Source organism: Electrona antarctica, assembly GCF_951216825.1.
Source record: "Electrona antarctica genome assembly, chromosome: 19".
NCBI classification, from domain to species: domain Eukaryota; kingdom Metazoa; phylum Chordata; class Actinopteri; order Myctophiformes; family Myctophidae; genus Electrona; species Electrona antarctica.
In genome coordinates, this window is record NC_136800.1 from 19,774,780 (window position 1) to 19,794,434 (window position 19,655).

A 19,655-nucleotide genomic window follows, 5' to 3' on the forward strand; every position below is an offset into this window, starting at 1 on the left:
TGTGTGTGTGGCAAATTATTATATGGCGCTATTATGTGGTTTAGTGGCATTCAAAAAGATGTGGTATAATCAAAATGGTTGTGGTATAGGCTATCTGCTGTGGTGCCATAAATGTACGTGCCAACTACAACCGATGTGTTGAGGACCGAGGTGATGTGTACAACATGTCCTGTGTATTTAAATTAAAGAACAGTTGTGCTGTGCATTTAATACATGAGCCTCGAGCTGCTTTCAATTCAGGTGAAGAGAAAATATGCTGTAGTATGAATGCCAAGACTCAGGAGAGAGGAATTGATTGATTTATTAGTTTGCAGAATTACAGTACATTTCAAGTACAACTCAACTGTTTACTGTTAATGGAAAATACATCGTTTACTCGCTTTATAAAATAAAAAAGGAACATAAATTACAACTCAAACGAATCTAATCGTGCTGTTAATATATAAATAAATAAATATATAAAGCGGCCGGAACCAAATAACAGAACCCGGAGGATTCTCTCATGTGACACTTCCTGCGAGTTTTTTTGTTTCTCAACCAGGAAGATGGATCAGCTATCGCCCAAATGGGTTCTTATTTTCCTAATATATTGGCTTTTCGACGGTAAGTTGTTGTTCTGTCTGTGTTTGAATTGGCGAAGCTACGTGTTTGTTCATTTCTATGACTATGTGGCAGTTTTGGTTACGTTTTCTTTGTTTTCAATCCTTGTTATTCATCATGATTGGGAGGCTGACTGAATGCTACATGCTAGCTGTCTGTAACAAAGATCTGTTCCAAGTATTATTGTTGTTTAAGTTACATGTTGCACAAAACTAATGGTGAGATATTATTCAACCGTCAGTGAACCATGATCTCATGTGCTTTAACCCTTAAAGATCTGAGGCCGATTCTGAAAATGGCTTCTAAAATCAGTAGTTATCACACTTTTTCGTGATTCTAAATTACAAACACTTTAAAGATGTTTTAATGTTCAACAACCGCGCCGTGAGCTTGTAGATCTGATCTGATATTTTTGAATAGCCAACGCTACAATCTAAATTAAAATGACAGATACATTGCGGTATGTGAGTTGGATGAATACTTCCCCTCCAGCACCACCAGTGAATATCAGCGTGACCACTCGTGATTACCCCACACACAGTGGATTATATGAAATTGAACCGTGTGATTCATAACATCAAAACATGACTATAGAATCAATGTAATTACAACTAAGGACCATGTCAAGTAGTGGCTATAAATTACTGTGCGTGTTTGGCTAGCTTCACACAGATTTGTGTATGTTTTGGCCTCAATCAAGGCTCAGTTTTATTTTATATATATATATATATATATATATATATATATATATATATATATATATATATATATATATATATGCATATATTGAGCAATTTTCATAATTGGCATAATGTGACCATACCATAAACAACCTATATATAAGACAAAATATTCAAAATTTCATCATGCTTTATGTAGCATGTGACGTGTCAAACTAGGGGGTATTCATGATGCTGAATCCATTCCAAGCATTAGATTTACAAAAAATCACTCATTGGGCTAAAAACGGTCATTGCCGTCATCACAAATGTGATGATGTCAGCATAATTGGCCAAGTGGACATCGCCGTTTTTAGCCCAATGAGTTTTTTTTTGTGCAAAACTAATGCTTGGAATGGATTCAGCATCATGAAAACCCCCTAGTTTGACATGTCACATGCTACATAAAGCATGATGAAATTTTTGCCTTCTATAGGTTGTTAATGGTATGGTCACAGATTATGCCAACTATGAAACTTGCTCAACATATGCAAGTTAGCATCCGGCAGTTTCTACATGCTGGGGACCCATACTCAACATTTCTAACATAAAACGTTGGTGTACTCAACTTGTCCGGGTTCACAATGGGGCTCTATGGGCTGGCTACTAGACTATTAGGACTTGTGCTGTATTTCACAGATAAAAGCCATGATTTACCGATTGAGCGATGGTCTTTGGTTACTTACTTACTGTAAACCCCATCCATAACTCCATAAAGGAACAAGGCCAATTTGTGTTTGGGTGAAAGAATTTGCTTAGTACTTAGTTTGAGTGGCAGCTGATGTTGACTTCAATAAGCTTGTCAAATACAACAATTAAAATGTAGGCTTTTAGTATCCACCAGAGTGGCATGAACCCTAGTCAACACATTTGGGACGTGCAGAGAATGTTAGAGAGGCAGGGGCTGAAATTCCCTAAAAGGACACTTTTGGGGGAAAAATGGCGGATCTACAACCTCACAATACGTTGTGAGCTCGTAGATCAGCTATTTTAGGGACACGATTTCTACACAGAGGACACTTTCTTTAAAGGTAAAACGCTGCGTTCAAGTTAAGGAGAGTTCAGAAAAAGTGAATTCTCCTGAATGCTGCCTTCGGGTATGGCATGGAAAGTGGGGTATTTGCATGAGTACATGCTGCATTCATGGTCTGGAGACTGGAGAGGGCAGTTGTTTTACAGACAGAAAGGGCAGGGGCTCAAGCCCCCTTTGATGTCTGGCATCTAGAGTTGCAATACCAAGCCTTAACAGCCCATTCATCAGAACGACGTTAAACTCACCAACATTGCAGCTGTAGGGAAAGCATTATCCTCTTTGTATCTGTGTCAGGTTTTTATTCAATACAAATCCACTGTAGACATGTTATGAGCTACCTTCTGACTGTCAACTTCATTGTCTGTAAGGCTTGCCGAGCCATGAGGCTCATAGGGTTTCTGTAGCGTGAGGCAGATTGATTTGTATGCATACTGTACCCACCTGGACATGACGTTAGTACAGTATGTCACAGGGACTTACCCCCCAGTCTAACCTGTGATGCTGAGTGCCAAGCAGGGAGGCAATCTTGGGTCCCTGCTTGGCAGGTCTTTGGTATGACCCAGCCGGGAATCGAGCTCCGCAGAGTGTCTGGGTGGACATTCTAACCGGAAGGCCTGGTCCGGTGGGGTAATTGGAGTCCCCCTTTATTTGGTCTGAATCAAACCCTGATGTTGTGTTTTCCTTGCAGGTGTCACCTGTAACTCAGTGGATAAGAAGATCTACATAGAACTCAACCACACAGTCCCATGTGTCAGACTGCTCAATGCAACCCATCAGATAGGCTGCCAGTGTGAGTAACACAGACACAAACACACACACTCTTAAAACCATAGACATAACAGTAAGACACCTGAGGGCGAGGTCACGTGCACGCATCCGTCTGGGTGACAGCAGACTGCTGGCGCTTTGGAATAGGGGGTCAACATCCAAACCGGAGTGCTGCAGTGAGACACCCTAGCCCCCTTCCTTTTTATAATAGTATTGGACTATGCTATGAGAGACAAGCTATTAAAGGAAGGGAGCAGGAGCTCGGCTTCACTATCGTACCCAGAAGGTCTATGAAACACCCTGCGGAAACCCTCACAGACCTGGACTACGCTGATGACATCTGCCTGCTATCTGACCACGTAAGGCAGGCACAGGCTCTCCTGACCAGATTGGAGTTGGAGTGCGCTAAAGTTGGCCTCAGGCTAAATGCAAAGAAGATCGAGGTCATAACCTATAACATCCCCCAAGAACATCTGCCCCTAACAACAATAGGTTGGCGCTAAAGGAGGTCAGTGGGTTGGCTCCACAGAAAAGGACCTTAAAGTGAGGAAAGCACTTGCCTGGAGAGCTCTTAATGGTATGACCAGTGTGTGGAAATCCAACCTCCCCCGACATATCAAGATCAGTTTCTTCTCTGGGACCGTGGAGTCCGTTCTCCTCTATGGCTGTGAATGCTGGACACTAACACAAGTCCTACAGAAATCCCCGGACAGGTGCTACACCAGAATGTTACGTGTGGTACTGAACATCAACCAGGATGAGCACATCACCAACAAGTGTCTGTACGGGGCATTACCAAGTGTATCAGAGAAGATGGCAGTAAGGAGGATGAGACTAGCTGGCCACTGCCACCGACACCAAGGCCCAATCCCAATCCACTCCCTTGCTGACTCAATGAGCCCTCACTGACTTAGCTGCGCGTTCATGTGAAGTCTGCGAGGGCTTGAGGGATGTCCCATTTGAAATCGGTAAGTCAGTGAGGGCTCAGCCCCGCCCCTTTATGTGCCCTTTGCCAAAGTCAGCATCGATGCTGACTTTAGCTGACTTTGGCAAAGAAATTACCCACAGTTCATAGCGTTACCAGGGGAATGAGGGGGATCCTCCGAACGTCAATCATTTAAGTATGCAAATTAGTTATGTACCGCGGTTAGAATGTCAACAAACACAATAGTGCTTTCTCACTGTTCTCAAAGGGAGACGGAATGGAAGGATAGGGTATATATTTAATAACAATAATAATAATAAGGGAAACATGATGAGAAATGACTAATGAGCAAAGTAAAATAATATGGAAATGCAATTTATGATTAATATTATTATATATGAATATTACAACCCCTATCACACAGGAAAGTGTATTTATGAAACTAATAATAAAACGACATAAATAGACATGATAGACATGTCATGCATGTAGGCACTGGCTGTGAATAAGGACAGGTTTTATAAAGTGATGCAAAGTGTCATGAATGGCGGACTCATCTTCAAAGTGCTGTCCCATTCCTTTCACAACAATTTGGAGCCCTTGCAGCCTCTCACCCTCAAGCACTTATACAGCTGACGTCACTAAAGTCAATGAGGGTTCAGGGCTCAGGGCTTGAGGGAGGCAATTGGGATTGGGCCCAAGAACTCCCGGACAAAAAGCTTGTACTGTGGGAACCAACACACGGGCATCGATCGAGAGGACGTCCCACTCCCACACCTACCTACGTGGACGTACTAAAGAAAAATGCTGGTGCAGAAAGCACAAATGAGCTGGCTAGATGTATGGAGAACCGAGATGTCTGGAGATGCCGATGGAGGGCTCGTCTGAGGACGACATAGAGAGAGTTTTCGCCGGCTGCCGGGCGCGGCTGCACTAATAACTTTGGGGCAGGCCTGTCTAGAGTTTGAATGGACAGGTATCAGTGAAAAAGGAGACATCGAAGAGGAAGGATGGATGGGAAAGGATCAACATATGGAATATCAACAGGTCAGCTCCATATATGGAGCTCAGGGTTTGAGGTTTGAGGTCAGATGTAGAGTTTCTGACCAATATTGACATCAGGGATCTCCATATATGGGCTTAATATTGATGACATCACGGATCTCCATCCCTGATGCTGTCACGTGCTCCATCCCTGAGGATGTCACGTGCCCGACCAACACACAAACTGACGGGAAATGCACGATTCCATAGTTAACTGCGACCTTTGGTCGCAATAAAGATAGACGCCTCTTCCGGCTCTGGGGCGCGTGTCAAAATTGAAGGCACAATTTTCCCGAGATTTCCTTGCGAAGCATAGCGGAAGCATTGCGTGTGTAATGGAAGTCTTGGAAAAGACGCGCAGTGATTGACCAGTAGTCAGTTGAGTGACAGCGAGAAACATGGATTCATGAGTGACGTCACTTGGGCAGCGACGCAGCGTGCCTTCAGCGCTTCCCTATGGCACTTCCGCTTCACTTCCTGCCTTCAATGGAGACACGTCGCTCCAATGAACTGCAGAGGCCAATGAGTCATCTATATGTTTTTATATCTATGCTTAAAACAGTGTCACCAAAGACAGTTTCTCAGTTCTGCATCTGCACATAATCTTTCTTTCTTTTGACGGGACACTGCATATTAATGACCTGACCAATGCAATCAATGTAATATAAATACACCAGATTTAGCTAATTTCAACAAACATAAAAACAAACAGTCAATTCATTACACAGGGAAAGCAAAGCATAAATACAAAATGGGTACAAAATGTGCAAAGTAAGTAATAAGTATGCAATCTATTTTAAGGCTAATACCAAAACATTTTTTTTACTTGGCTCATGTGTGCCCTAAGAAAATAACAGCATTTGAGTTGTGTATAAAGTGCAGTATTCTCATCTATACCATGTTTCCGATATATCTCTAGTCTAGATTCTCTACTTCTCATTTGTACATGCAATCAAGGCTGTGTGGTTCAAAATACTGTACTCGGCTGCAACATGTTATCACTTTGAATTGCTTCATCCATCCACACGTTTCTGCCTGAACTGATGTGGAACCATTATTTGTGCTTGTTGTTTTTCCAGCCTCTATATCTGGTGATGTAGGCGTGATCCATGTGTTGGAACCAGAGGACAACTTGGAGTGGGTCCTGCGTGATGGGCCCACTCCTCCTTATATGGTTATTATGGAGGCCCAGTTGTTTACCAGGTGCAGACATGTGTACACACACACACACACACACACACACACACACACACACACACAGTGATATCATCATACTACCTACTACAGTTAAAATACTACATGATGCCGTTCTTCCACACTTAAAGTCAGCTAACTTAGTACATCCACTAATTTGTTTTCCCATATGTTCTTAAACTTGACTTCATAATGGAAGTCAACGGCGCTCGGATCGGGCTGAAACCTTGCTCAGATTTGGAGTCATACATCTTGGACATGTCATAGACGGCTAACATCACAGGCTGGCCACATGAAGTCTGCGATCCGTTCCCATGTGCATTCCGAGATACACACGATTTCTCATACCAAATCGGTAAATGTTTATTCTAAAATGGATCCATTGGTTCATGCTCCTCAGGCCCAACATGTTGAAGCTGAAGAGCGCCCCCAGCAGGGTGGCTGGGGTTGCTGTGATAGCACCCAGTGAGAACCCCGCCCAGGGCTTCTCTCCTCACACCACCTGTCCCAATGAGAACACGGGTGAGTCACATGACGCCACACATCACACCAAAGCAACCAATGATACGATGTTGCAATGGACCAAAATGCCTTTCAGTGACCGTTATGTTTGTAGCAACCTTGTCTTTAGCTTTCTTCAGCAAGGTTAACCGCAACAACAACCAATATAACTGTTGTAGCCCTAATTGTCTCCACCTTCCGAAGGCATGGCAAAAGTATGGTTTTTTTGGGCATGTAATTGTAGGCCCAAAAAAAGCTGATCTACAAGGTCACAAGCATTGCGGTGTGTTGTGACCTTGTACAATAATTATTTTTTGACATTTCTTTAATACAGGTTAAGTGGTTAATTTTGTTTATTGCTTCAGCAAAGTTGAAATGTCCAAAACCGAAAAAATATTTACAGTGTATTAACAGTAATGGGAACTGACACAGTGGAAGTGTCACCATTGACACTGTAAACCTTGAATTGCTGATCGGTCCTCATGTGTCAATACAGGCGTCTATTCAGAGAGCTACGACCCCAGCCTGGCCCACTGTAACGCCACATTATGGAACCCCAATGGAAACGGGCTCTCCTACGAGGAGTTTGGCTTCCCCGTCTTCTCCCTGAAAAACGACAACGAGACCGAATTCATACGACAGGTAAGCCTGTTGATCTGTTTGGCACATATTCACCAATATCTACCAATATGCTTAACTCATAAACCAACTAAATGGAAAAAGCGGAACTCCAAAATATAAGATGCAAGACTGGCTCAGATGCAATTTCTCATGTTTATTTGCAAATACTGACGCGTTTCGGCAGAGCCTTCTTCAGAGTAGACTAAACTTTTTAGTCTGCTCTGAAGAAGGCTCTGCCGAAACGCATCAGCGTTCGTAAATAAACATGAGAAATTGCATCTGACCCAGTCTTGCATCTTTTATTTTGGAGTTCCGCTTTTTCCATTTAGTTGGTCTATGAGTTAAATTATTTCCAAAGCTGAGCACCCACTGCCTCAACCAAGGGCAGTTTCCAGAGGAAGCGCACCTGTTTTTCTTTCTTTATCTACCAATATACTGTCTCTGTTGAGTGGAAAACCTTGTATATCGTTGCTGAATAGAAACCTTGCATCTCCACATTTCTAATGTGGAGATGCCCTACTACTACAATACATTGAAGTAACTTCACCCACAAGAGTATCGCACAAAGGTTGTTGAAATAGCTGATTTACAAGCTTACAACGCATCGCATCGGCTATTGTCCCTATCTTTAAATGTTTTTAAAATACTAAAAAAGGAACGATGGTAGACATACAAAGTAACAGTTTCCACCCGACTGCGGCAATATTAAAAAAATGGAAAGACACTTTTTATGTGTAAACTCTGTCAAGACGGGACAATATGCGGAATTTATGAACACTTTATGAAAGAAAGTGGAAATAATTACTGCTTGGTTACTGTGGAATGTTGATGTTGCGCAAAAATAGCCGATCTACAAGCTCAAAACACGTTGCTGTATTAGCTTTTCGACCGGCTATTTTCCTAAAAAGAGATTTGTTGTTGAGGGAAATTCTAGGGGATCTAGTACGTAGCCGTGGGGGGGACTACTAAGTATCTAGGGTTTAATTAAAGTTGAAAAAGGAAGGGAAGTTGGCACACTGTAACTCACCAGACCTGATGAAGACCCACAGTGGTCAAACATTCCCTTCCTTCTCCTATGTATGTATTGTATCGTTGTTGCACCTGATTTGTTTTTTGTTGGGATGTGTGTGCTTCACTTTGGACTCTATTTTTAATTAAAGTTGACACAGAGCCTGACGTTGATGTTTAAAGTCATAATGTCATGTCCTATCACGGCTCTGCAAGCCAAATCCCAGTGTAGGTTGTGTACAGACCACAGGCAGGTAGCTTGATCTGCATAGTGATTACAGTTGTCACCACCAAGCCGCTGAGCTCACATGACCTACTTTAACTTCCTTTCACCTCAACACTTGGTTTCAGTTGTTGGCTTAAAGGCAAGGCAAGTTGTGTAGTGCAATTCTTACACAAAGGCAATTCAAGGTGCTTCGTGTGATGTGTAAGAAAAAAAGGATTAGGGATTTAAAAGCATAAAGATAGATATTAAATAGTAGTGCAATTCTTACACAAAGGCATTTCAAGGTGCTTTGTGTGAGATGCAAAAAAGAAAAGTGGTTAAGGCATTTAAAAGCATAAAAATGAATACAAATGTACGAGATATACTATATATATATATATATTTAAAAAATGTAATGGTGTATTTGCTATTCATCAGGATTATGGTTATTGTATGAAGCTGGGCACACTGCAAGAGTTTCAAACCCATTTTGAAATCGGGTTGCATCCTGCACTTCTCTATAATCTCAAACATGCACAGTGCACAGGCTACAAAGATTTTAAAATAATTGCGCTTCACACACTTCCAAGATATTAAGAGTATTGTCTTGCCCACCACAACAATGAAGGCAGAAGCGACTGTCGACTCTCCACAACACTCTGTAGATTTGTTTCTCTTGGCTATTGCGGTCACGTGCGACCATCCCAGATAAGCATCAAGCATGTTTGATAATGATTGTGGTGGCCCCAAAGTGTCTGAGCAGATCGGGAGATATTAGGATTGGATCTGTGAACCCCTCACACTCTAGAGGCTCATCTGGGCAGATAATCGGTTGCTCTCTAACCAAGATCCGGCACCGCAATTGTCGGGATGGTCGTTTCCAACCCAGAATCTCCCCGATTATCCTGTAGTGTGAGCTTTTGGTCTATATTACGGCTTTAGGGGTATATAAACCTCAAACTTGCTGTGAAGTGTTTAACCACTTTAAACCTGGCATCCCTATTTTGGCCATGTCATTATAGACAAAAATATGTGTTACTGCAGATCTCCAAGCTCACAACGTGCTGTGAGCTTGTAGATCGTCTATTTGTTGTATGATGAAGTACAGTATATAGGGGGCTTAAGGGTTTTAAGGCAGTGGATTGTTTTAGGGTGGGCTTAATGGCCTTACACTTCCTCACAAAAGCACCTGTGCCGTTTGTTTGTCTCCATCCACAATCAACAGTGCTACCAGAAGCATAACCAGATCATGAACAACGGAACCCCTGAGTACCCGCTGTGTGCCATGCAGCTCTACTCCCACATGCACGCTGTGACCGACACAGCCACCTGCATGAGACGCAATGACATCAACTTCAGCTTCAGCATTAACCCAGGTAGGTAGTAGGTATGCACTTTGCACACATGCATACTCAAGCTTGCACATAACAAATTGCACCCACTGGTGAATCAATATGAATGTAGTTCCACTGCTAGAGCCTGAAGTGGTCTGGTGTGACCAGCCCTCTCGGTTAAGGGACTTTTTTGCTCTGAATGTATCCTCAGACAGCACTGATTCTCAGGCTGTGTATGGCCTCCAACAAGCTCCACCAGTCAAATGTTTAGGATTTGCCAGCCTTGGAGGAAGGGCACAGAGGAGGAGAATACTGCACTTTATACACAACTCACTTTAGTATACAAGTACCTATATATTTCCCTCTAAAATGCTGCTATTTCTTAAGTCACACATGAGCCAAGTCAAAAGATGTTTTGGTCTTAGTTGCCTCAGGATAAAAAAGTCCCCTCTTCAACGTAATCTCGTCGGTTTATTGGCAGTACATGTAGTAAGTATTGCGTTATGTCTGGCTGGGTTCTTCCAGAGTTGTGTTGATTTTGGTTTATTGTGCTGTTGCGACAAAATAAAGTGATTGTTGGTTTATTGTATTTTCCTGGTGTGTTTAAAAGCACTCAGAGTAAACAATATTAGATAATGTGTGTGATTCTTTACATTTTTATTGTGAGCATATCATGGCATGTGAATTATGCATGTCTGACAATAATCCCATGTTTCTCTCTGTATTTAGAGATGGTGTGTGATCCTTTGGGTGACTATAATGTGTGGGCTTCTACCAAGGCCATAAATGACACTGCAAAGGGCCACAAGGAGAACGAGTCTGTGGTCATAGCAGCAGCCAGGGTGAGTAACTCAAACAGCCTACTGTATGTGTCTTATCAAGACAACAGTGATTTGTTTTCATAGTTCCATAGTTTTTAGCTGTACATACAGTATGTTTTCCTGTATTGTTTTGGCTGGATGTGGTTGTATTTTTTTATATATATATTTTTGGGGCATTTCTGCAGAGAGACACAGAGTGATACACAGAAAAAGTCACGCTCGGGAATCAAACCTGCAACGCATTATAGCCTACTGTATATGTGGTATGCGCCTAACCGCTAGGCCAGTGGAGTCCCAGGATGGGGCTTTCTGCAGTTTTAGAAAATACAAGTATCTAAAGAAAATCCTGAATGCAATTCTTTATTCTTTATTCGGAACCCCATTAGCTTCCACAAAGTGGTCGATAGTCTTCCTGGGGTTCACACAAAGTGGTCGATAGTCTTCCTGGGGTTCACACAAAGTGGTCGATAGTCTTCCTGGGGTTCACACAAAGTGGTCGATAGTCTTCCTGGGGTTCACACAAAGTGGTCGATAGTCTTCCTGGGGTTCACACAAAGTGGTCGATAGTCTTCCTGGGGTTCACACAAAGTGGTCGATAGTAATTTGAAACAGACAAGATCTAGTTATCAGCTAAAACAGTGAAGTCGCTCTGCATTTAACAGAGACAACGACCAATAGTAACAAAAAATTGAAAAAAACTAAACTTCTATCTATAAAGGACTCTATCATCAATTTATGTTTAAGTAATTTGAGCTGTTATGAATTCATAATGGACATGTTAAAGTGAATGTTTTACCCATGCAAGGTATTTCTTTGTAGATATGAAACCGGAGCGAAACCCTTCTTGTGCCGTACGAGTATGCCCAGAGACCAGACAGAGTCTACATTCCTGCATAATTTACGGGCACCTTTTGATTGATGGAACCATAAAATAGGCCACGACATGTTAAGCTGAAGTACTTACCCAGATATGATCTTCACTCATCAGCTTTTCCATCTCCCCTCCGCTCCTTGTCCCCCCCAATCACCTTTACCTCCCTACTACTTTATTCCATACACCCTGACATTCCCATCCCTTACCTTCTGTCTTCCCTCGCCTCCTCTTTGCTCCTCTCTTCTTCCCGTCTTCTCCTCTCCAAACCTCTCTCTCCTCCTTTCCTCTCCTAGCTGGACAGCAGGTCATTCTTCTCAGAGGTTGGCCCCGGAGCCGAGTCCGGAGTGTCAGGCTTCATCACGCTGCTGGCTGCTGCCCACGCCTTGCGGGACGCCACAGAGGACGCCAACCTGCCACGCACCATTCTCTATGCTTTCTTTCAGGGGGTCAGTACTTCCACTGAGTTACTCTCTAGGCCTTTGGCCAACTCTCTGATCCAGCTGTAGAATAAGCTTGCTTTTAGATTGCCAACATTGAAAGCAAACGATAATGTTAAGCTTGACACAGTGCTACAAATCATTTACTGTGATCCAAGAGGATTAGAAAAGGTGGTATGGGCATAAAGAAGGCTGCTAACTAGAGAGCCAAGAAGAGTCCGAAAAAGAGTAATCAAAGACGAGAAAGTCAAAAGAGCTAAGAAAGAAGAGAGCAAAAAAGATTTTAATCAAGAGATAAGAGTTAAAAGAAGAGGAATTAAAGCAAGAAAGCTTAGAGTTGGAAGAGTTAAAGAGCTAGAAGAACATATCTCCAAAAAGAGAAGAGGTGTGTTCTTCACCGAGTTCTCATGGTCTGTGAATTGACATTTATGTGCCTTTTCGCGTTGACAGTTTTGACAGTCAGATCAAAGGGCAGATCTACAGCTGTAAATCTAACCTACTCTACCTGTAGATAGTACATGTACTCATCCTCCCTACTCTGACTCACAGACGTGTTACCAGACAGCTCTTAAACAGGCTGTTGACCTGATTCATGTTCATCGTTTCATAGTTGCGTCTTCTAAGGTGTGCCAGCCAGCCATGTATTTAGGACAGCATTTCCTGTGCTTAGTTTCATGTTACATATCCATTTTGAGGTGTTGTTATCCAGAGTAGCACACAGTGAATGAGCTGAGCTGCAGGACACCGACACATAATGGATTATGGGGCTCAATATGACCATAACGCCCCCATCATACACACACACACACACACAATATTTCCATTGCTTTATTTAATTTTTTTTGATGTGGCATTAATCAGCAATTTCCCCTCCGACCCCAGGAAGCCTTTGACTACATCGGTAGCTCACGTATGGTGTATGAGATGGAGAACAAGCGGTTTGCCATCGACCTGGACAATGTTCACTCAGTTCTTGAGGTCGGACAGGTATGTAACTGTATACGTCTCGATGACGCAACCTCGATGAAACGCATTGTAATCGACGACAGCCATGTAACCCATGATGGAGGGGTGGTTATCAGCACCTTGATTATTGAGTATAGTCATAGTATACTATCACAGACATCTTGGTCACAGCATAGATGTGCATTTTCATCATGCATTACCCTGAATTCATCATTCATAAGTCACTGCGGAATTGGATAGGCCAATGCACAAAATCCCATCCTTACCGCTCACTGTCTTTATTGTAAAACGAGTACCCACAATAAGGCTGATTGGGTTTCAACATCACCTTACACACACACCTTTTGTTCTTTATTTAACTCACTGCTCTTTTATGTAAGTGTCTATTGTGCAGATGTAACCCGATCTCTCTATGAACCATATTTCCATTCGGTTTCTCAATTCTGCTTGAAGGTGGGGCTTCGTAGCGGCCCCAACCTGTGGCTCCACTCCGACCCCGTGTCCAGGAGGAACGGCACCATTGATGTACAGGTTTGTACTGTAGCTGTGTGTGTTGTTACTGTGTATGAACGTTTTCCTATGTTGAGCAGGGGTTCTAAAACGTTTTAATGTCAAGGAACCCAATAACTGAGAGTGCACACATGCAACCACCTGTGCTCTCAGAGTTACAGACCTGTAAGGGCCCATTTGGAACCCCCTCAAGGACCCCTGAGGTTTCCTGAACCACTGGTGTAGACTGTAGAGCATCACTGCGAGAACGTTTCTACTGAAATGCAAACAACGAGTGTCTTGTGTAATTATTTTGTCATTGCAACTGTACTAGAACCATAACAGAAACGTGGAATTACAAGCAACTCCACCTATAATAACCAACATTGTGATGCCGGGTTGAAAGTGGTTAACATTTAAAAAAATATTCAATTTGTTTTAAGTAGCAGATCTACCAACTTAAAACACGATAGATTGTCGCTGTGACAATGTCATCCGAAGTTTAAAAGACAGTGGTACTAGATCACAGAGGCTTTTACAATGCAAATGGTATACACACTTTTATAGTAGACAATGTTATAGTATTATTATTACATAATGTCTAGTAGACATTATGTAATAATAATACTATAACATTGAGCCATAGCTTTGTGTGAGTGATTCTTTTCCACATCCTTCCCATCAATAACAGGTACAGAACCTGTTGGGGAACCTCGTGAAAGCTGCAGTGAACACCACATTCAGAGTGTCTGAGCCCACTGTCTCCCAGCCTCTGCCACCCTCGTCCTTCCAGCGTTTTCTGAGAGCTCGGCCCATCCCTGGTGTTGTCATCACTGCACACGAGTCCTCGTTCAACAACAGGTGACTGGGGCTTTCCTTGGCTCGTATTTTTTATACTGTTCTAATCATCCGATTCATTGTCTGACATATTGCGGTATTTTGTTATATTACAAAAACACATTTGAATTGTTTTCCCCTGTGTCCACACTCCACAGGTACTATGAGAGCATGTATGATAATGCAGCCAGCCTGAATTTGACGTATCCACAGGAACTGAGCCCAGAGCAACAGCTTGTGCGTGTCACGGACACAGCCAAGGTACCACTTACTGTATTTTAACCACATTACCCCGCGTCCCCGTTTTTACTACCCGGTTTCGCACCAGTGAGTGGAGGGAGGGGCTAGCCCACACCGTGCCTGCCGCAGTCAGCGCAGAAGTCAAGGCAGACTGAGACGGCTGTGGAACGTGAACTTGTGAAGCACGTGTTGAAAGAAACGACACAAATAAAACTTTGGCGACCCAACACGAGGATAAAGGAAACATTCAGTCCAAATGTCCAGTTTGCTACAACTACTACGGTGGTGTTGAAACTTTGAATTTCTCCAACTATTAAATAATATAGCCTTTCCATAGGAGTTTATTTTTATATTTGTCCAAGAAGAATATAGGCAAGTAGCATATTAAGTTTAAACTAAAACATTATAGTGGCTATAGGCTATTATGGGGAATGTACATTAACTCGTTTACCTCAGAGAATGTTTTCATTCTGGATGCAACCATACAATGGTCTATGGTCTAATCTAATGGAATAAATTGATGATCAAATGGAGGAGTTTTGACAATTAAACTAACTAACTAGGGCCGTCGCCTTGCCCCCCGCCACTCCCTCCCCTTACTGGTGCGAAATGGGGTAGTACAAACGGGGACCCAAGTGTCCCTAGAATTTTGTTTATTTTATTTTTTTGAAAATTTAAAAAAACTAAAGTAGCCAATCTACAAGTTCACAATGCGTCGCAAGCTTGTATATGGGCTATTTTTGCAGTAGAGTATATAGGGCATATGTTTTTAAAATATGCAGTTCTGTATATTTGTATGTGCCTTTTATTTCAATGTATCCTTGTTAATGGTACAAGATACTGGGGTTGTGGCTCTTTCAGAGCGGGAACTCTGGGGGGAGGGAGGGTAAAATGCTCAATAATTTTTGCTATCTTTGACTCATATGTGATTTGAAAAATTAATAAAGAAGCTTTAATCAAAAAAATAAAAAAGTTTTGTCCATATATTCTATTGCACTCAATTACAATTATACTGAACTTTGGCTCCTTTGTACTAATCTCTGCTTGATTACCAGGCACTGACGGAGGTGGCGTCCACGGTTGCCCGTTCTCTCTACCTGCAGGCTGGTGGAGCAGAAACCCAGTTGCCCACCATCAATGCAGACCCTCAAATAGTAAGATGATCAAACTGAGGCCATGTTGCAAGATATGGTCATTGTAGTGTTTTAATTGCAAAGAAAGTCGGGGTTATGTTTTACAATACAGACAAAAACTAAACTTGATTCTATCATGATGTGATACAAACTTTGCCTTGGACTTGTTGAAGTTAGGTACAAAGACATTTTCTTTTCACCCATCTGCAATGAAAGCTATTGACTTTAAGGCAAGGTTTTCTAATCAATCTACAAAAGAATCATGGTGTTGGATTATCTATCTCAAGCCAGGTTCAATTTGATCTTCATATACTGTACTGAAAAATTAGTGGAATCCAATTCCACGTAAATACAAATGTTATGCTTTTTTTAATTCAATATAACCTTAAATCCAAGTATGAAAACAATTTGTGAAACTGGCCACAGATATAACTGCATAGCTCCAAAATGCAGTTCTAGTCATTCTAACAATCCTGTGATTTTACAGCATTTTGTCCCTGTCATTAATCCGTTATTTTTTACATATATAAGTATGATTGGTCTTGAAGAATTAAGCTGAACCAATGACCATCTCCTTTCTCTGTCTCTGTCTGTACCAGGTCACCCAGTTGCTGTATGGATTTCTAGTTTGTTCAAACAACTCCTTTTTCCAGGCGATGTTACACCCAGAACTTCAGAGCCTCCTAAGTGAGTTGACCTGCTTGTTAAAGGGGCATGAAACTTTAGGTTGATGATGTTTTTTTTCCAGTTCAGGTTAATAAGTACTACTGCAGATTAAAAACATGGCAGGCTAGTAATCAACACAGAGCTAGAGCAAATGAAATCCATAATGTTGTGTTTCAGGTGTGCCCAGAGCCATGGGTGTATCAATTTGCATAGACGGTAGTCAACAATATGACAATGCACATCATTTGCACACTTAAATCTAACACACTCATTATTAATTGTATTAGCTGCAACACCTGCAGTCTGCCAAATGTTTTAGCTGCTGTTTTAACCTGAACTCTAAAACAAAACTACAAAATCTGCCTATCACCATTTATTTCCTTCATTAAAGTTTTACAAGGTGTACAGTGTTATATACCGGGAGGGCTACTGCATGAATTACTATATGATCGGTTAATAAATGACTGATCAATGTGACTTTTTGCATTTGCTATATTTTTACCTGACTTACTATTTTGAGTATTTTCCTACCTGTTGTTGGCAACTGAAGATCCCTAGAGGGTTCAATAAAGGTCTGTCCTGTCCTGTGTCCTGTGGATGTAGGAGAAATGCTAAAACATGTTTTGGTGCTTTTGTATCTTTCTGACAAGCTATGTCTCTTTATTTATCAGAGAATGCGCCACCAGAGTACTACGTGGGTGTGTGGAACAACCCATCCCACACCTCCACTCCCACTGTTCTGGTCCAGTATTTACTGGCCAACCTGACCGGCACCGTGATTAATGTCACCCAGGACAACTGCCAGGGTCGGAAGGAGAATGATACGGGTGTAAGTCTTGTCAACATCATGTCGTCTCTGACGCCACCGTTGGATTCATTTGTTTTGGATTTGTTGTAAATCTGTTGTCCCTTCCTTCCAGATGTATTCCTACCTGTGGGTACAGGGCGTGGCTCCTTCCAACATCACCAAGCCGGAGGGCTACTGTGTGCGCTCCTCGGTGCGCCTCTCCAAAGCTGTGTCACCGGCCTTGGACATCCTGTTTGAGTACAGCTCCAAAGATTACTCCACGTGGACAGAGTCTCGGTGGAAGTTCATCCGAGCGCGCATATTCCTCGTCGCCAGCAACGATCTGGAGGCAAGTATATATATTTTTTTTTAACAAGGTCTATCCCCTGTGCCTCTTCCAGAACTTACACTCTTATCTCCCACAGAAAAGGAATAAAGTCTGCAACATTTCTCAGCTCCACTTGTTTATTGCGTCCCACTGAGCCTCATTGTGTGATTTCCTGTCTGTCTGGGGGAAACAAGGTTATTCCCCAACTGGCAACACCAGAATAGTGAGTCTTGTGTTGCCAGTCGATTGTGGAGCTCCACCTACCGATTTGTCTGGTGACATCTAAATTCAGTGTAAGAGATAAAACTGGGTGGAAACTGGAGATTAAAATAAATAACTGCATTGCAGAACCAAAGCAATGACCCTAGGGAAGTCCTTCATCGGTACAGTGATATGATTCGCTTCCAAAGCAGTAGGCATAGGTTTTGCGGTCATTTTCTCCACTCTTCTATCCACTACATTGAATTTACGCGAGACTGCAGAATAACCGAAGAATGACTCTTAATTTCTCTCTCTCCTCTATACATCTGTCCCCTCTCTTCCCCAATCTCTCCACCACTCCTGTCCTCCCCGTTTCTTCTGTGGTTATCTTTCCCCTCCATATCTCCCTCTTGTCTCTGTCTTCCCCTCTCTCACCTTCCTCATCGTTCCAGATGCTGACCCTGGGCGTGGGTGTTGGTATCCTGTTATCATCGCTATTCCTGACATACGTCATCAGCTCCAAGGCCGAGATGCTCTTTAGCTCGGGCAGGGAACCCACCAACGCCACCTACTGAGTCAAAAATACAACAACACCTTAGTGGGTGGGCTTCAAACCCACAACTACTACAACAACTACTACTACATCTACAACTTCTACTCCCAAACAAACATGGACATGACTGGTTTTTAAAACTCACAATTCAAATAGGTACACGGGCAGTTTAGATACAAATGAGCAGGGTTGTTTTTTTATGTTTTAAATGGACAACAGACTCACTCGGGTGAGGCAGGAGATGGAGTTGGACTCCCAGCAGGATCAAAGTGCACTGGGCTCGGGATCAGGGTCTGTCAGTGCTCCAACTCAAGTGTAAAAAGATGTTCATATTCTTTTCTTTTTTTTTCTTTTTCTTCTATTTGCAAAGAATGTTTGTTTACTGTAACATGGGATTAGGCACTAAGCATCATTGGAATTTAGAATTTGTGTGCAAGTGTGTGTGTGAGAGAGAGATTGAGAGAGTGAATGAGTGAACCACTGAAATAAATGAGTGATTTTAGTTGTACAAAGTGTGTGTGTGTGAGAGAGATGCAATTTTTTTTGTGAGAGTGTACAAATGTGTGAAAGATTACGATGGTATGTGCAATACTATAGTTGTCTTCTCCGTCTGTAGTTAATTAATTTATCAGGCAGACCTAATGGAAAGGAACAATTTTTCCTTTCCAGAGAAATGTACTTAAGCCTGATTTATACTTACATGTGTGCCAGTGTCGCGTACCTAAAGTAACGGACCCACAAGCTCACAACATGACCAGCTGTTTCGGTGCACAATGCACAGTTACAGAGAGCAGCCGAGTATAAATCTGGCATTAAGGGTGTTTGGGTTGATTTCATGAATGACCACTAAGACACTCAGATTAGAATGAAAATACAGTTGTACTGTATGATTTTGTGTTAGTTTAAAAACAAATTTCACAGTGTTCTGTTTTAATATGGTAGATTTATTTTGTTTCCTTTTTTGAGATTTTGATTATATGCATCATACTTGACCTTTTTATGTATGTGTTGTATGTTTGTTTCATTCATGGCGGGTTATGTCTGACCAACCGGGGAATAGTTTTGATGATTCGTTGCCTTGATAACAAAATAAAACAATGCTTCTCCAGTTCTTTTGTAGGCGCACAATTAAATTAAAAAATGAACTGCGTGCTGAAAACACAACTGCTTGTCCCAATATTCATGGTGTTTAAGATTTTGACATGTTCATTGTGCACAATCCACCTTTGGGTTCTACTCCCAGCCCACTTGTTGATCAACACAAATCATTTTGAAAGCATATTGATTTTGCATTTATAAAATACTGGAATTTTATCCGTTTGCTGAAATCTACATTATTTGTGATTGCGTTTATTGGTGTGGTATTGAATG

General features: G+C 42.0%; 1 protein-coding gene across 1 annotated transcript; it reads left to right on the forward strand.

Moving 5' to 3' along the window:
* Positions 1–493: 493 nt before the first annotated feature.
* Positions 494–19,448, forward strand: ncstn (nicastrin). The gene is made up of 17 exons (XM_079488559.1): positions 494–603; positions 3,041–3,142; positions 6,169–6,292; positions 6,684–6,805; positions 7,281–7,426; positions 9,844–9,994; positions 10,682–10,794; positions 11,941–12,093; positions 12,967–13,071; positions 13,504–13,581; positions 14,231–14,400; positions 14,535–14,637; positions 15,672–15,770; positions 16,349–16,436; positions 17,087–17,244; positions 17,336–17,551; positions 18,184–19,448. The coding sequence occupies exons 1-17, from the start codon at positions 546–548 to the stop codon at positions 18,304–18,306; spliced, it is 2,109 nt and encodes a 702-aa protein (XP_079344685.1). The 5' UTR covers positions 494–545; the 3' UTR covers positions 18,307–19,448.
* Positions 19,449–19,655: the final 207 nt, after the last annotated feature.

Bases quoted from the DNA above. Each gene is read 5' to 3' on its own strand.
- ncstn (XM_079488559.1), top strand. From the start codon at position 546: ATGGATCAGCTATCGCCCAAATGGGTTCTTATTTTCCTAATATATTGG. The intron at 3,143-6,168 runs GTGAGTAACACA...TTGTTTTTCCAG, and splicing joins CCATCAGATAGGCTGCCAGT to CCTCTATATCTGGTGATGTA. The intron at 14,401-14,534 runs GTGACTGGGGCT...CACACTCCACAG, and splicing joins GAGTCCTCGTTCAACAACAG to GTACTATGAGAGCATGTATG.